The 18720-nt window shown below is 40.0% G+C and overlaps 1 protein-coding gene across 1 annotated transcript; it reads right to left on the reverse strand.

The window, feature by feature from the left end:
• Positions 1 to 2187: 2187 nt before the first annotated feature.
• Positions 2188 to 11062, reverse strand: RB195_019637 (uncharacterized protein; the record flags this gene model as incomplete). The annotated part of the gene is made up of 7 exons (XM_064187572.1): positions 2188 to 2268; positions 3492 to 3598; positions 3664 to 3788; positions 3948 to 4066; positions 8968 to 9015; positions 9098 to 9205; positions 11000 to 11062. The coding sequence occupies 7 exons, from the start codon at positions 11060 to 11062 to the stop codon at positions 2188 to 2190; spliced, it is 651 nt and encodes a 216-aa protein (XP_064043453.1).
• Positions 11063 to 18720: the final 7658 nt, after the last annotated feature.

The following is an 18720-nucleotide window of genomic DNA, read 5'->3' on the forward strand; positions in this document are numbered from 1 at the left end:
AAGTTGTTAAGGCTTTAACATTCGCAAATTGCAGGACACATTTTTAATACTTCACGGATTGGTAAACTTCATCTGCAATACCGAAAACAAGCCTACAAGATATCTCCACATGTCTACAGGACCAATGAGGTGCCGCAACAAACGATGAAAAATTACTCATCTAGTGCTGTTGCTCGACAATAGAATGCAGCAGTTAAATCAGGAATTCTTTGCACGACTGTAGCGACATTCGAAAGAGTGTGAAGCTACTACTCGTCAATTATTGTTTATTTTGTGAAACATTCGCTTTTCTTCCTTTTCTTCATTCACTGACGATTTTTTGCGGGCTCGTACAAGACCACTGCGATGCCAATTATTTCCTGTGATAAAGTATAATCCTACAAATAATGTGAAGTTTCCAGTTACTTCATATCATTGATCGAATTGATACAAATGCGGTAAAATCCCGTACATAGGACTGGATAAGATTAGTGCACAGCAAAGTGAGACGTGTTGGACTACATGCACGGATTAAAAAAAAGTTACATTCACTTAAGAAGGAGAAAAAATACCAAAAAATAAAAGGATTCTTGTGGGAGCTTACTTAAAGGCATCACCACACGAATCTGAGGTGGTACGGATTTCAGGTGGAGTATCCGTATACATGGTCTTAGATTATGGAGAGGAGGGTGATTCCGTCCATTTCTTCCTAATTGCTGTAAAAAACGGCCTGGAAGATACGGCTTCGGGCGTTCTGGCGCACTATTTTCTACAAGGAGTTCGACTGGAGCGCGCCAGCTTTGTGCGGCGCCGCATCTTCTAGGCCGTTTTTTACGGCAATTAGGAAGAAATGGACGGAATCACACCCCTCTCCATAATCTACTATGCCGCATACGAATACTCCACCTGAAATCCGTACCACCTCAGATTCGTGGTATGCTGTTTAAAGTGAACGTTTGAGCGCACAAGCGGATTGAATGACGCCAGATACTTCACAGACATACACGTTAAAGCGGAAAAGGGTATTAAAGGCATCGAAGATGCGGCGCCGCACACGGCTGGCGCGCTCCAGTTGAACTCCTTGTAGAAAATAGTGCGCTAGAACGCCTGAAGCCGTATCTTCCGGGCCGTTTTTTACAGCAATTAGGAAGAAATGGACGGAATCACTCTCCTCTCCATAGTCTCCCATCCCGTATACGAATACTCCACCTGAAATCCGTACCACCTCAGATTCGTGGAGTGATGCCTTTAAGGTAGGGTTGAAGTGTTTGGTGCTCACTAGTTTCAAGATCTCCGGAAGCCAGACGGAAGAACGTTTTTAGCGACTTGTTGTGCATATCAATTATGCTTTTCTTGTTATTTATTCTGCGTTGTCGGATCAGAAATAAGGTCATTCCGACGCTCATATGTTCAGTTCCGGCTACATTCAATTGCATTTACAACTTTGTTGAACGACTCCTCAGAGCAAAGTGTATCGTTCACCGACATTGAAAGAACATCCGAATTGGCATGCTGCCAAGCTTTTCAATACAGGGAAATTGCAGGAAAGTAGACGGTTTTGCTATGACGACCCTCATCTACTCCAACACTGGTGAATATTCGCTCAATTTCGTTTTAATAGGCTTGAACAATAGGATACACAAGGAAAGGCGAATTGCAGCTAAAATAGTACGATTTTTGTTTTTTATCTTTTGTATCCAACAACATGGAAATAGGAATGAAATACTTAAACTTTATCGATACAAAGACAACATGCTACTTTTGAACCGCTCTTTATATACACATGGAATGATTAAAGTACGGAGAATAAGAGCCATTAGTCTTGCTTCACGACAGAAAACTCAATAAATATGTAATAAATAAGAATGAGTGAGAGGAGGATGAACGTACAAAAAAAAAGCGACTTTATTGGTAATGCAGAGGCAAAAAGTCCTTAGCGACTTCAAAAGAAAAATTTAGCTCCTAATGGTCAGCACATGTGAGAGGAATGCTGTTTTGGTAGTATTTCACCAACATGATTCAACTAGGAGTTTCAATAATAAATTGGCACCCAGCCAATGTAGTGGAACGAACTAGGAATGGGTCAGATTTGAACGGCAAGTAGATCTGCTCAATGGGGTAACGACGAAAAGGAACAGCTTGCAGTAGCGTTTTAAACATGCACTACAAAAGAGATAGATGCTTTTTTCAATATGGTAAAGAGAAGATCTAGCAATTGCACTGTTGCGTGGGCGGTTTCTGATTAGTCGTCGCATCCAGCCGTTGGCCTTTTGGCTGTTGTTGTGGATCCTAGAACAGCAAGAAGATTAGGAGATGCGTTACTTTAACGATTTTGAGAGTTTCACATATACAGGAAGCTGTGGTTTGTGTGATATGACCTCAACTAAAACTGGGGAAGTGTGGAGCCGAAAGACACTTGAATTGATGCTACTGTCAGATCAAAACACTACCTTTTCAATAATGTTGAATTTCTGCATCGCTACTCCCGATTTTTTTTTTACAAAAATGCTGAAAATCATAAGTGGATGAATGATTGGTATTTAATTTAAAAGTACATGGATACAACACACTCAATAGTCAAAATATTGGATGAAGAATGATTCCGTGTTGCTGATTCAATCTTATCAAATGTTTTCTTCGTGAAACACTGTGTTCTAAGTAGGCATGCTTGTTATAGTGGGGTCAAAACAACACGAAGCTTGGTGCACTTGCGTAAGCGGCAGCGCCTGAAGCGGCGTGGTGAAGCTAGCGCTCGGGACCGAGATGGGACCATGGTAAAGTGCAGCGATGAGTGGTGGTAGGAAGAGTCCCCTCTCGATCCTAACCAATATGGTTCACCGCACCGCTTCGAGTGCAGCCGCTCACGCAGCTGCACAAAGCTTCATGTCGTTCTGATCCGACTATAAGTTGACACGAAGTGATTCAGCGTTTTGTCAACAAAATACTACTCTATAGAGGAATGTTATTCAAGATTTGGGTACTGAAAGAAGACCTTATGTTGTTAATATGACAGACTTATTAGTTTTGAACACGATGTGTGCTACGCTAAGAAAGCTGACTCTGTAACTACAGTTGATTTATTTTGCTCTGAAAACGAAATGCTCACATCTCTTTTTCGAATCTGTGTGGTTGATTCCTTTCTCCCTAGCTGTTACGCTTAGGAAGAATTTGCTGAGAATCAGTCCTTGATGTGTTACAAGCGTATTCTCTTGTAACACATCAAGGGAACCTCTACGATGATCTGTCGGCCAAAATATACCGCTAAATCATTTGTTTTTGCCGTGTTTGAAAGTTTCTGTGGATATGGATTACAAATGATTGACACTGCAATTCACCTCTTCACAGAACAATTACCTAATTCATCAATTTTGTTCAATGAACACATTTCATGAGCCTTTCCACAGTAACTGACAACATCACAACATGACGTTCCGCTTCAGAACGCAACAAGATTACAAAGTTTCAGCATTTTAAGTAGGAACGGCAAAAAAAAATTGCATTCGACCACTCACCTTATCCAAGCTTTCTGCCATTTTATCGCAAATAATTTCGACAAGTTTCTCGAATACTGCTTTCACATTTATATTTTCCTTGGCTGAAGTCTCAAAGAACTCAAGTCCTGGAATTTTTTTCGAATGATTGTTCTTCCGAGTAGTACAATGTGGGGAAAATCCTATGACGTGCCTAGTTGATCGGCAAGTTGTTTTCCCCTTTCTATGGACACCACCCGCTCACCGTCCATATCGCATTTGTTGCCAACCAGCACCACCTGAGCGTTTTCCCAGGAATAAGTTTTGATCTGGGTGCACCTAAATGTCGCATTATTTCCGCTGTGCTTGAAAACTGAAAATAGAATTGTGGATGACATATTCCAGCACTCGTCACAAATATTCGCACAAAGAAATTCGATACATCTGCATGCGGCCGGCATTGACGAGCAATGACAAAGGGATTTAGTTGCAACGCACCAGTCCTGGACGCTGTTGAAGGACTCCTCGTTAGTGATGTCATACATAAGGATAAAACCCATGGCCCCTCGATAATATGCTGTTGTAATGGTGCGGTAGCGTTCTTGTCCAGCCGTATCCTGAAATGGGAAGTTTTTCAGAATCTAAAGAGGAGGCAAAAAGGATAATAAACTTATAAGAAACACCAATTTTCATGATTAGAGATAAAGTTCTTGACGTTCATATATCTTTTTAGGATGTGCCACGGAATTCGACTACCCCCACTATTGTTCGGGTTTATGGATAGGTGAACACGGTGATTTTCCTGGGCAAAACCATTTAACAAGTCAGTATCCTCTTCCGCTCACACAAATCTACAAGCAGTTTATCGACTTCAGATAGATAACGGCATTGGTTGACCTTGGAAGTGGTCGAACCTCCGCCTGCGCAGACGTAACGGTGTCCCGTTACCACTTTTACTTCTTACGGCAGTGTAGATGTGCGGATTTAGACATCAACACTTCTGATTCATCTACAGGATTTTTGCAGATATGAGCATCTGTAGCTCTTTCAAAACGATGATGTAAAATGTAATATATGGTGATTTAATGATGTAATTATGTATGTAGGGTTCTGAATTTTAGTATCTGCGACAATAATACTCATCAAACGAAATACATCCTTGATCAACAAGTATTTTCCAGCTGCTTTCCAGCTTGTATCCTATTCTGTATTCTGAAAAAAAAACATGGTTTAAACCAAAGGCACCTATTAGGAACATCATCATCAGCATATATAATAACATGGCAGTCCTTGAGCTCTGTCTCGAAACTATGTAATTGACTGACCCATGGTTGCAACACGGATGAATTTCATGTTGCTGTTTATTTCATGACATTCATGTTCCATGAATTTTTTCTATCTTTTGCAATCACTGCATCTTTAATCAACTCCATTCTTGTTAGGTCTATTACGGGATTCTCTCATTTATTCTTCACGAGTAGTGCAACGAGGAGCAAAATATCAACTACGTCATAGGAATCTGAGTATCTATATATCTTGTTAAACATTGAGAACATTGCGGATACGGACCAAAAATGAGGAGCGAAGATCCACTAATAACATAGCCCGAGCTTCCCGTATCAAATTCTGCCCGGCTTCTGACCGACGGGCACCGATCACTGAAGCAATCAAAAAATCGTCAGAAGGATGGCTCCTGTGGATCTCTCTCTCAGATTATTAGAACTAAGACGACCCATAGTATTCCGATGATGAATAATGTCGTTATAAAGTTGTTGTCTAGCTTAGCCCTTTGCTTAGCCCTCGAAGTCATTAGTCGTGAGCAAGTGGCGCGACTATGAACCAAAAAGCTGCGTCTGCTTTAGGAGTCGAATATTTTAAGAAAAAGTAGGACCAAGAGAAGTACAGCGAAGAACAAATTCTTGGCGCTGTTTTCCGCTGTCAAACATTCATGTAACATTCAAAACATTCATGTATCTATCCTCTCGAATCCCGCAATGAATGATCGATAAATAAATATTCAAGAGACGTCCAAGAATTTTGCTTCTGCACCAACCCAAATGAGATTAGGCGGCACTTTAAAGAATGAAAAATTCCTTCCTTCCAAGATTCCGTTCTGCCCTTTACAAAACACATTGAACTAGCGCTGGTGCATTATGGAAGGAAAGGTAAAATAGCACTACGTCACAGCTTTCAAGTTTGTCGCGAAGAATACAACAATGACATGAAAGAATTCTATGGATGTAGGTTGTAGTTTCAGCTTTTTTTAAATTACCTCTTCGAGGTGAATGAAAGATTTTTGACGCAATTATCTTGACGTACAATATTTAACTATCCGAACAATTAAGGAGAAAAAAGTGAATTAGCTGCGGAGGTCTGATTGCACGCAAATGAGTTATTACGCAAGCTGGTAGCTGCCTTCGTGAGTTTCGTACAATCCACTTCCAAAGTGGAATAAAGTTGGTGATTTCTCTACGCTCCTCTGATTCCAAATTTTGACGTATGATTCAAGAAAGGTGTAGTTTATTCTGCAATCACAGTGTACTTTGTCACAATATTCTGATGAGGGGAGTGCACAACCACAAGCACCTTCGCTGTAGCAACAAATATTGGAGATCTAAGAGATAGTATGGTCATAAAGGTTAAATGATAAAGTTTCCGGCGTTAACCAATCCGCTTGGGATGCGCCTCCACGTTCACTTCAATTCAGTATCGTTTGGGGTTTACGAATGTGTAATTGGCCTATACAATGACTTGCGGTGGCTAGCCGATGTGTCAAGTCAATGTTTTTTATCCTCCCAGACAAGTCTGGTACCAATTTATCGACACCGGAGGGATGAAAGGTTGGTGAGCACTAGTGCGGTTTCGAACTTCCGATCGATCGATTCCGCAGGAAGCGGAATCTCTAACCGCTACTCTACACCCACCCCAGTATGAGCATAACCTAGAAAAATATATTTTTCTTCGCACATGCACAAAATTTGGAAACTTTCCCATCCTCATTTTTTCCTCAAAAATAAGTATGTGTGCGTATATAAAGGGTTTTGCGACTACTGTGACCAACGATGATCTCGTGGTAATTGTTTTCCCAAAGGGGATAGCTTTAGTCAGAGCATAGCTTAACCCTCATGTAGGCGAATGCGGTAAGCGTCACTGAACGCGCAATCGAAAAGGTGATGCTAGGAGTATACCGCTTCATGTGATGTGGTTCGAAGTTCTCTGCTACCTCAGCGATCGAAGATTAGAGGTCCCATCGCGTTTGCAAGCAAAATTAAATAAAGTGGGCCGGACACGTTTTACGCTTTAGCGACAACGCTAGGACCAGAGTGAGTGATTGGGTTCCACGCGATGTCAAGCGCAGGAAGACTGCGGATCCCATGGTCAGATTTCTTCTTGATTCTGATGCTCTTCGTGTCGAACGCAAAAGGAGGAATCACTGGGCGACTCTGGGCCATCGGTACAAATGGAAAAAATTACAGGCGCTCACTCGATCAGTTCGAAGAACAACGGGAGTGAAGATGATCAAAGTGATGGTATTTTTCCCTCATAAAAGAGTAAGTGTGCGCATATAAAGCCGTTTGTGTTTACTGCGAACAACGATGTGTTCCTGAGAATTGTTTTTCCAGAATGGATAGCCTTAGTCAGGATAGCTCAACCCTGTCTTGCTAATTATTTTCGGCATTCTTTTCACAATCTAAATTAGAAGTAGAGGGGCAGACAGAGGATCCACTCAGTAAAGCAAACATGTGATTTGGAAGTTCTGCAGGTAATGCGCAAGAGATAGACTGTTGCCGTGAGAAAAACAAAGAAACTGAGCTAAGTATTCAAAAAAAGCGAAATTATTCGAAAAGGTGAATAGAAGCTAACTTGAAGTATGTAAAGAAACATGAAACTACTACATTTATAAATGGTGCTATCGTTTTCATCAAGTGCTCAGTGGTTATTCATTAAATATAAAAGAAATTGCTGAAAAACAACTACATGTGAAGTAAAGAACTTATAAAGTGAGAGTAGTGAAAGAGAAGAAAAAATGGAACCAAAGAATCTCCAACAAGCTGACAGAAAAAGAAAGGAAGAAAAAGTAAATAAAACTAGTCTTATAACCAGTACATTTCAATTGGACTGTTTAGTGCTATACAAGACAAAAATTTCGGAACCTCCCGATTCAAAATATGTCGATGGAATTATGTAATGGTCACATTTGGAAATATTGAGGAAGTCGGGAAAAACCACTTCCTTCGCTTCACCAAAAGGAGACGTAATAACATTTATGGAAGTGGAAGGGAACACTTAAAATACTGTAAATTTACACTACGGCTAGATGGAAACAATGAACAAAGGCGTTGTAAAACAAATACAACTAAGGGTTCCAACTAGAAGCGGGTGAGTTGTTTCCCTGCAGCAACATAATGTAACAAAAAGAATAAAAAGAGATTTTCTTAACCTCACAATTTTGCAAAGATCCAAAAAGTGGTAAAATGAACTGTAATATGCCGGAAGTAGCCATGCATCATTCTGTTCTCTTGTCTTTGGCTTCGAAAATTTTTTTGTTTTAGTGGCTGCTCGTACAATGAGTTTTGACACATGGACGGCTAATCATAAAAAGTTAGGTATACAAGTATATCTTATTGTATGGATGTTGCTGTATATTCCCTCTCTTTCTCTCTTTTTTGTACTTTTCACTCTCTACTCTTCGAAATGAAAAGCGAGAGGAAACGAAAAAAGCTGGATCCGAGCCACTGGAACAAACAAGATTACTGACCCATAAAATTGTGAAGCCTTTGGCATACTAAACTAGGCCATCATTTCCTGATTGAACGATTCGAACGTTCTCCACGCACTCAAAACGCTGAGCAAAACATTCTCTACGTTCTTGATGAACGCGACACCAGTTCCGAGAGCTTTGAAGAACCATACCAAAAAAAGTAAGGGAATAGGATATCGATTTCTCCATCCTTCCATAATATTTCCAACACTTTCGTTTAAAGAAAGAGCCGAGGTTATATTATATTATATATATATATATATTTAAAGAACGGAATAGAATAATAAACTGCCTTCCGGTAACAAGGATTATTCCATCACAAGAGCGAATGTGATTAAAGTAGCGTCGTCGGGAAGTTATTTCAAACTCTAAACTATGGGATCATCAATTATTTCCTCACCATCTTGTTTCGAAAGCATAATTTGAAGGATAATGAACAGAAGTGCACACTTAGAAGTTTATGTAGTACGGCGAAGACCAGCTCGGCTCATGGGATATTTGGTTATCTGTAGTCATTTATGTGACACTCCTTCATTAGCGAGTGACTTTTCCAAAGATTTCCGCTATCAAATAGTTTTTTTCATAGATGTCATAGATTTTCAAAAGTTATTCAGAGCCATAGATGTTAACAAGTATAATTTGTTAGCTGTGAGCATATCGATTCGCATAGCTTAAACTTAGAACTTAGTTATTCACAGCAGTAGAAGGGTTTCACTTAATTGTTCACTTAAATTACAGGACGAAAAGGGAACTCACCCATATTTGTAGTTTGACACGTTTGTCTCCTCTAAACACTGTTTTCACCTAGAAAAGATGTACATGAGTAGGAATCGCCACAATACAAATTGAATCTTGGATACCTCGTTCTAGGGAAATCAAAACGTACCTTAAAATCTATTCCTACTGTAGACACAAATGCGGATGTGAATGAGTCATCACAGTAACGAAATAAAAACGAGGTTTTCCCCACAGATGAGTTGCCGATGATCAGCAACTGAAAAAGTCAAAGTTAAGTTTGACGTCGATATTCTATTTTATGTGGAAGCTGTTCCAGTCATGTTCTGCACGGTATTCCAGTCAACTATGATGTTTCACGATACTGACATCTGACAACAATAATTCGACAAATTTGAATACTTTGAGAAATGGTTCTAATTCAGCACACACCCACACTTAACGCTGCACGGTTTCGGAATAAAAACTCCCCAAGCACAGAGGTTTCAATCGTCCATATATTTTATAAGGGATTTACGGGATTCTATACCATCTTCAGATAACCGAACGTCAAAAAGAAACTCCTCAAGAATGTTTCGTAAACAAACGAAGAACTTTTCCCTCCTTTCTACCTCACCCTTTTCCACCTCTTATTCGCTTAGCACGAAGTTGAAACTCGATACGTTCACTGACATAAGTGAGAACTCGGGTGGTAACTGAGCATCGCTAGAATCTCTTTTAGCTTCCAAAAAGCTCGCGGATAGCTCGACTGCTTTGCAGGAACAATCGAAAGAGTGGTGTTATTGTCGACGTGGGTGTTGGGTTCCTCCTTCGATGCACAGGAACCGTTCAAGTACCTGTCGGATTCTTAGAAGTGTTCGTGAATACGACCTAAACTGTAGCGGGAGCAGCAGGTCTGATAAGATTGCAAAGCACTTTTTTTGAATAGGAAGTTGTGAGGATTCGAAATATTTTCCTCTATTCTCTTCGTAGACACACTGCCCGAAAATATCCAAGCGATGTAGCAGGTATTCGTAAACGTCCTTTTCTTCTATTTTATATATAATACATAAAGTTTCGACAGGAAGGTTGTGGTGTTTCATTTCCATAACAGAGCCGTGCTGTAGTAGAAAAAACCACTTATTTTTGTAGCAGCGAGAAAAAAAACCGCGTGGAGCTTTTGCTCGCCATTTCGTTCGCTGTCTATTGAAGGAAGGTATGCCCTTTGAAGGGATCACTCCATGAATCTGGTGTGGCACGGGTTTCAGGCGGCTAATGCCAATAAGGGGTCGTAGATTGTGGGGAGGTGATCCCATTTACCTCTCCCTTTATCAGTGTAAACGGACGACCGCGGAACTGTTTCTTACGATGGCTCCTGTTTCAAGGCGCAACGTTTGGAGTCTTTAAAAGCATAAGTACTGATTCAGCATGTACATTCATCTCTAAGTATTCAATGCTAATTTGCTTGTGGTAGTTTGTGTCACATGAAAATGTGTGGTCCATTCATTTTGTCTCTCCCTTCCGTTATCCATAATTAAAACTATGTGATGAGGTGCCGAGAAAGAGAAAATCCAGCGCACAAATGTTATTTTGAGCACTATCTGCGATGTACTTTAATGAAATCTCCGAAAAGTTCATCTATGCATACAATGAACAGATATATACCGACGTAGCATTTTCATAACAAACATGTGATCAACGCGGATTTCGCCAGCGCTTTGTGCCCGTGTGATAGCTAGTAGCATCAACCAAGTTGTTTGTTGCAAGTTCATTACTTTTGTTTTCTCCTACAATGCCAAATGCGATATTTCGTTTGAAAAAGGCGAGGAGAAACCCTGAAGAGGTTCTTTATCGCAAGAGATCTAGTGGAACCCATTTCGGGAATTAATGGGGTTGTTGGGCTCGCTCGTGCTTCTTCTGCTATTACTAAACGTAGGCGATTAAAGAAGCCTTAACCACATATGTGTGTCAACCACTCAATTGGGATGCGCCAGTGAAATCAATTCCTCTCCCATTGAACGTGAAAGCGGGAAACGTAACACAAGTAGCATTGAACAATCAGAGCGGGACAAACCTTGAACATATAATCGAAGTTTTGGTCACCTTGAGCTGGTTGCTGTGTCCCAGCGGCCGCCATCTACAAAAAAAAAAGGATTCAGTTCATATGTAGATCGGACAACGAGTGCACTAAAGCAAACAAACAGAGGCTATCAAGTCGATAAGCAGTGCCACATGTACATATGATAGACTATTGAAGTTCAGCACAATTTAGTAGAAACAGACATCGAAACATGGATTAGCGCTGCTGACGATTGTCCGGAAGCAATAAAAACTGCAGAAATGGGAGCTGCACCATCAAAACGTGATGCTGATCCTCAAATTTTCAATTGAAATCGGACTCAGAGATAAATGCTGAGTTTTCTGGAATTCCCTCCACAGAACAAGCAAAAAGAAATCGGAGAGGTAGTTAAGAGGAATGAAGATATGTAAGAACGACAATAACGAAAAATTTCAAAACCATTTCCAAAACGATATTGATCGCCGCAATTACGACTGAAACGAACAAATATTTGGTGAATGTGCCACAACTTTCGCTATATCAAAAAAAAAATACGACCAGCGACAATAATCCAAAATTGTAGCAGTGGGAGGAGCGACGTGTAATGGTGTAGATGAGTCGGCAATGAGATGTCTACTGCTGCGCGAGCAGGCTTCAACCTTCACGAATCCAAGATAATTGGCGTGGAGCTAAACCTCAAAAGCAAGTAGAGGTCCGATGTATGGCCTTGAGGGTGCGTCTGAGGGAGATCGATAAGCTGCGGCCAGAATCCGTCGCGTCGCGCCCGAAGAATATCATCATGCCAGTGACGATATCGCATCTACTGTTACAAAGCTACTTACTCAAAGATTCGGAAGTGAAAACAGAGCTGGCTATGGCAGTATGGTTTTGTCATTCTGTATAATTCCCCATCGATTTTAATTTAACTGTAATATGAAGAAAAAAATCATCAGTCGTAACGTCACTGGCGAAACTATCGTCGGCGTTGCATTAATAAAACGGGTATTACAGAATTTGTCCACGATGAAATCGTCCGAATGGCGGTTTAGACAGCTAATCGCATGAATAAGGAGCACGTAGAACGTCATCGGCTTAGCTTCTCCGAAGCGAAAATGCCCTTCAACAAAGGGATGGGGAGGAATTCTGTAATGCAGTTACTGCATGAGAGGAGAATCGATGCGCAGCATTGGTGTTGTTCAAACAAGCAGTACGTTCAGTTTCCAAATTAGGAGTGCTGTGAAACAGAACAGGAAAACACTGTTGGGCTTTCGGATAGCAAAAAACACATATAGAAACTGTTTCTGTTTACATCCGTCACAGCTTTAAATGGATTTTGTGAAATAAAATCCAAGAAACGAACCGTATTTCAATAACTAACTAGTGACAAACACCAGTAATAGTTAGAACAAGGGACATCCGCAAAGCGCGATTCCTATGGAACAATTTTACGTCGGAATAGGTAAGCAGCTAGCCGATAAAACCTCAGCCATGCTCTATCGAATCGATTTTCACGTCAATGCACGAGGAAGGCGCTCTGAAAAGCGTAGAAGCGGCCACGATGGGAATCTCCGCGCTGAAACTTCGATTTCCATTTAAGCGCCGAGGTGTCGATAGGGACACGACCACAGCGGGTACGAAAAAAAATCGACGTAACATCGAGTCCCTGCATAATTTGTACAGAGTATGGATTCAGAAGCAAAAATGAATTGTGTGTTGTGTGCTACTGGCGGCACTGTGCAAACAGAAATCCTTAAAAATGCGAAAAAACTTCCTGTGAGTATGAGAGTTAGCTTAGGGAAGAAAGCGGAGTTATGGAAACTACTCGACTACTGCCCTCTATGCCGGAAGGCGAAAGTTCGAAAAAAAGAGTGTTTTAAATCCTCAGCATGCACTTCTCCAGGGAATGAAGCGGCAGCTAAGCCGAAAATTCCCGGAACACTCCTTTACTGAGCATTTCACCATAGCGAAAAGTACTAATAGGGGAAAAGGTTGGTAAGAGAGGTTCATTTTTTTTGATATTTTAGACCAATTTCTTCATTTCATAGAAATCTTAAAATCCCGAAAAAAATCTACAGTCTACAAAGAAGCAGGTGAAAATTTATTGCTATTGGCTATTTGTCACTTGAAACATTAAAATGCAGAAAAAAATTCGAGAGTCCTCATTTAATTTATGCTGTGCATTTTTTTTTCACCAGCAAATCGACGCTCATTAGCGTAGTATGCAGTTATGTGAAGAAATTTCGTTTTGCTTTCTTTTTTTTTTGTTATACAGCTATCTCCAAAAGTGAACCTGTATGGGAAAAATTGTTGCTTTGCTTTTCCTTGCTGCTGTATCGATGTGTGAGAGGAGCTTTCTCTTTTTAAACAGAAAATAATCAAAGTAGCGAAAGAGTAAACGAATAAATCTCTATTATGTATCTTATAAATGAACCTTCTTCATTTATAAGACCATAAAGACCAGACCTCGTGACCATAAAATCATAATCATAAAAAGCGAGGCAGTAGTTGTGATTTTTCTAAACATTTCAAGCACTATTTCAAAAGAACGTTGAGACCATTTCTATTTTTTTTGAATTCGTTTTATCTATGAATGAGAGCCACCAAATTTTGACTGAATAAAAACTTGATGCAAAGGAAAAGGAAGGAAGTTCATGTACATATGAATTATGGTGGATTTTGATCAGGTCTTCGGCGTTTCAGCTACTTTCCATTCCAGTATAACAACTAATAATGTGTAATTTAAGTGCTCACTACGTATAAGAGCAAATATTTGTAAATATTAAAAAAATATTCGCAAATATTTACTTTGCAAATCACTATTTCTATACATTTGATGTGCTCAGAGCCATTCAAACAACAGAAAATGTAACGGAAGGAGATTTTTTAAGAAGGATAGTCATCATCATCATGATCCTTAGTGTATTGCGTCAGAAACACAGAACTGGTAAAGTATACAAGTTCGTCTGAAGTAACATGACTGTGTCGACGGCAGATTATTTCATCTTCAAATGTAAAACTCGAGATGCAATTTATCTATATATGTATATTTTTTTTACTTTTTTACTTGATTTAATCCTTCCAGAACCAAAGACGATGAGAAGGAGAAGGGATTTGCGAATTACATTTTTTCCAATCAAAAGGATTCTAGACGAAAACCAAAAACCGCTTATCTTCGTGTTCCTGTTTTTGCCTTTTTTAACCTAGTGCACAAACATTCAACTATCAACATTACTATGCATGAGCATTGAAAAACCAACGGAGCTGCACCGTCGGTGACCATTGGTGGCTGGAACTTGCCAAAAAGTGTAAATTTCCGAGCAACTTATATATGATAAGATTTCTCATCCTGAGGTCTATCCATAAATGAATATGAAGTTGAGACAGGAGTGAAAAAATCGTTGATTGTTCGTCGAAGAGCTATAACTGAGACCAAAAGATAGCCTGAGATTGTAGTAGAAGTTTCCAGGAAATCAAATTTTTACAACTCTCAAAACTTCAAAAAATTGTTGAAGGCAACCATACCAAAGTGTTGATTTATTATTTACGACTTGTTTTTACTTTGAAGCTTTGTGGCAAGAAAATGAGTTATCAAAGGAGCCAAAAAACGTGATTGAGCACAGCCGTATCAGAATTTTGTGAAATCTTCATTATATGTGGACAGGTGAGCTTCGTTCGCACAGCACATCATCGCAAACTTTGAAAATCTCACTTTTCGTCTTTTTCCTGCTATTTCTTCTCTCGTGTGCACCTCTCTTAATCTCCGCAGTACAGTTCAACTTGAAGAAACCTAAGCAGCTCTTGAAACACATAACGCACTTGTGGAGCTGGCTTTTCTCTTCATTCCTTCCTCTCTTATAGCACCGTGCTTTCATAACCCCATAGCAAGGAAGAAGACGGAACTTTCGGCTAGATTTATTTCCATGTTAAGGTTCGCAATTTGCAAAAATTGAGTTTGCCACAGTATTTCGAGTTGAATGATATCGTTTTCAATACGATTCGAGACTATCTTTTTTTCCGTGAGACTCCGCAGCCCAGCTATTTTCGCATTTCATCCGAGCTGGCCACATTGGCGCTCACTGCTACAGCGTTTGAAGGAAACATCATGTGGATGGCACATCCTTGACAGCTGGATGGCTTGTTTCTGCATGAAGTACCCGTAGCTGGAGTCAGTTTTTGAATGACAACATCAATGAATGATGAAGGAAAGAGAGCTGGTCAAGCATTTCATTTTGGGTTCCTTCAATCTCCCCATTTCTTTGAATTCCCTTCTGCTGATTCACAAGGGTGTAAAGTAGAGGAGAAATGTGAGGAAAAAAACTAAAAGTTGGACTTTTAAATTCTGCGCTGCCAAAAAACTTAGACATAGTTGTGATTAATCTCAATTATATCATGTGCTGTGATAACTTCTTTTCTTGCAACGAAGCTTCAAAATAACGACAATCCACAATTCTACACACTAGCCGAAATCTCACAAATGCGTAAATAATAATAAACCAACAATTCCGCATGGTTGCCGTCGACACTTTTTTTAAGTTCTGAAGAAATGTAGAGATTTGAGTCTCTAGAAACTTTTTCAACTGTAATATCAGTCTACATATGTTAGATTCCAGTTATTGTCCTTCGGCGAGCATTCAGCGGCGTTTTAAGCCTTTCTCAACGACTTTCCTGTTTTTGAATAGACCTAAGAAACAGGAATCGATATAAGTTAGTCATATATAAGTTGTTCTGAAATTTTCATTTTACGACAAGTTAAGAGCGAGCAGTGGTGGCCGGCGGTGCTGGTCTGTCGGTTGTTGTTGTTGTTTCATTGTTTATGCATAGTAATGTAGGCGGTTGCATATTTCTGTAATAAGTCTAAAAAAAAGATAAATCAAGAGCAAAAGGATTAATTACTTGTATCGGTCCCCGTTTTTCCACAATCCTTTCACTGCAAAATGTGCCAGTCATTACGTTCTGAAATTTCCATCTTATGAAAGCTATGAGCGAGCGACGGTGGGCGAAGGTGCCGCGCCGTCACTCACCGTCGGTTTTTCAGCGTTCATGCGTAGTTTGTATGCGTGCCTAATGAGCAACGGGCAATTCTCCAGCATAGATAAAAAGCATAAATAAAAACGATGAAAGATGATGCATTCACATAGCACGGTTCATTAGGAACGGTATGTTCAGACTTTTTGTGTATGTATATATTACAGAACAAAAAAATTTGCATTGACAGTAGACACTGGGGTTTGATCGTTCCATGGCTGTAGTTTGAAATTAAACCCTTTTCTCCTACTGAGACTTTCCTGGTTTCATTCCCCTACCCCTAACTTACTCTTGCCTTCAATAACTTATTATTTCATCACAAAAGTAACCAAATTTCGTTGATATTAACGTCTGTTGAGAATGTACGACAGAACTTAAGGGAAATAGATTTCGATAGAGCTTTTTTTCTTTTCTTTTTTTTTCTTTTCATTTTCGCAACATCAGCAATTGCAATACATAAATGAAAAGACTAAGAAAATGAAAACCATTTCCGTTTTTGGTAACTTTTTGGTAACGATCCAAAATTCAAAATCCAGTCTCAAAGGTTTGAAGAGTTATTCCCCACAGATTTTAAAAGCCATCGAAGCCTCTTCTAATTTTTCAGAGACTTCTCAAAGAAGATCGCAATTTTGCCAAATTCAAATTTTTCAAAATCACAAGTTGCGTTCTTGCAAAGACGTTTTTGCTCTTGTTGCCAGTTTCTTCTAATTTTTCCTCGTGCCATGAGAAACTCGAGTGTAACTCTTCAGCCGTGAAGATGTTTTTACAGACACAATACTTAAGCTTCTCCCCTCAGAAATGCAGCATCTTGATTTTAAAAGGAACTCCTCAAGAACAGATGCGTTCCCTTTTATGTCATGGCAGTGCCATCAGAATCAAAAGTAGAGCAAGATGGTTTTCAGTATTTCTTTGATTAATTCTCACATAAAATATTATGACCCTAACAATGATCACCCAAGACCCATCCTATATCATCTGAGGTCGCTAACTTGGGCATTTTGCATCAGCTCTCTCCCTCCTCTCCAAATCTCCAGTTCTCTATTCAGCAGAAGCATACCAATATGAGATCTTTCGGAACATCTAAGTATCTGTCATTCATTCATTCTTTATTTTTATTACCGGACCGGTCATATGTACGCCAGTGGAACCACATCTCGGAAAAAGGAGGTGTTTCAAAAGGAATCAAATTAAACAAAGAGATCCCTAATTTTTGTAAACTTCTTGGAAAATTTGTCTTTAGCGCACACTCGTTGTTTCGCCTTTCAACAAAACTTTTATTTCGAATACAACCACAGCCGAAGTCACTTTCGTTGTAACTTTGAACGCAACCAAATAGCATAGCAAATAGCGGTAAGAAAATCACTCAATAAAAAAAATCCTTGAAAGCAGTTTGAGCTCCTTTCTCTAAATAGGTGTATCTACATCACCAAATTTGCCCTACCTACAAATTTCTGTGAGCGCACAAATTCCCAGAAACTCCTCGAAAAATCCTGGATCTTAATGAAAATCACCAAAGTATGCGAATTATTTCATTCTATACAGTCTGTTTGCTGAACGATATGCGCGATATCGCTTCACATAGGATGCGATTTTGCGCTTATCGTACCGATCATAGTCGATCATGAAGTATACGCGCTCTCCACCTTGCATATTAGTATTTTTGCACATTTAATGTGCAAAAGGCGGCTTCTCTCGCATACGACGCACGGTCGCTGGGCTCCGACTGTCGCGCCCGCTCATAAACTTACCTGGCTGGGAGGCTCTCGCGATCATGAAGGCGGGACCTCCATGGTGAGGCCCGTGCATTGCACTTTCGCACAGGCTGACCTGTGTGGCAGCCTCGAGTTGAGGTTAGCCAACAGCTAAATTTTTGCGTGTGGGGCTGCGTTCGCGCGGCCCTGACAATACAGATCAATCAATCGATAGTGAGAACTGTTGTGACCTATTGCGCGATTATTTCGCTTTCATCCGCCTTTTTGTTTATTTTCAAAATTTACGAAAATAATTGTTAGAGGCTAGATTCACATATTTGCTTTTTCCATATTACGACAGTGAACCACATCTTTTTTGCCATTTCATTGTAACAAAACAAAAAGAACAATAATTGCTCGTCCGCATCATTGGACTTCCGGAGAACATTTCGTGTATTCCAACGTTTCTGTTGTAACGTTTCCTGCATATCTACGGCTAACTCTGCCGCGGTGTTTTCCAAGTGTTGCGACGCGGGTCTCAGTTCGCTGGATATGCGAAACTCCGGCTCATCCATTATATATGTGCGACGTGAGCTTACACATAGCATTCCATTTCACATTGAAAACGCGGCATTCCGCCCAATTTGGGAAGTGTAGCAAGGCTAGGTTTGGCCAGGAGGTTTATTCCACTGGATTTTTGAAAGACAGGCTGTCTGGCGTAAAATGTCCATATTATTCCAGGAATCTTGCATATCGTGTCCAGCTGTGTCATGTCATTAGGAAAACACTCTGAAAGATAACTGCTGCTGCACAACTTTTAGATTCAGAATGTTTATTTATATGGTACTTTTTGTAGGAATATATGAAAGACACATACGAGATACTCTGTTGCAAAATGCATATGAGAAGTCGACAGAGGACTGATACGGATTACTCTGACAGACAAACATTAAGGACACAGGACCTCGTAAAGCTTAAAGAAAGCAAGATGCACATTAATGTGATTATGCCCATGGTTTC

Source organism: Necator americanus, chromosome II, assembly GCF_031761385.1.
Source record: "Necator americanus strain Aroian chromosome II, whole genome shotgun sequence".
Lineage (NCBI taxonomy): Eukaryota > Metazoa > Nematoda > Chromadorea > Rhabditida > Ancylostomatidae > Necator > Necator americanus.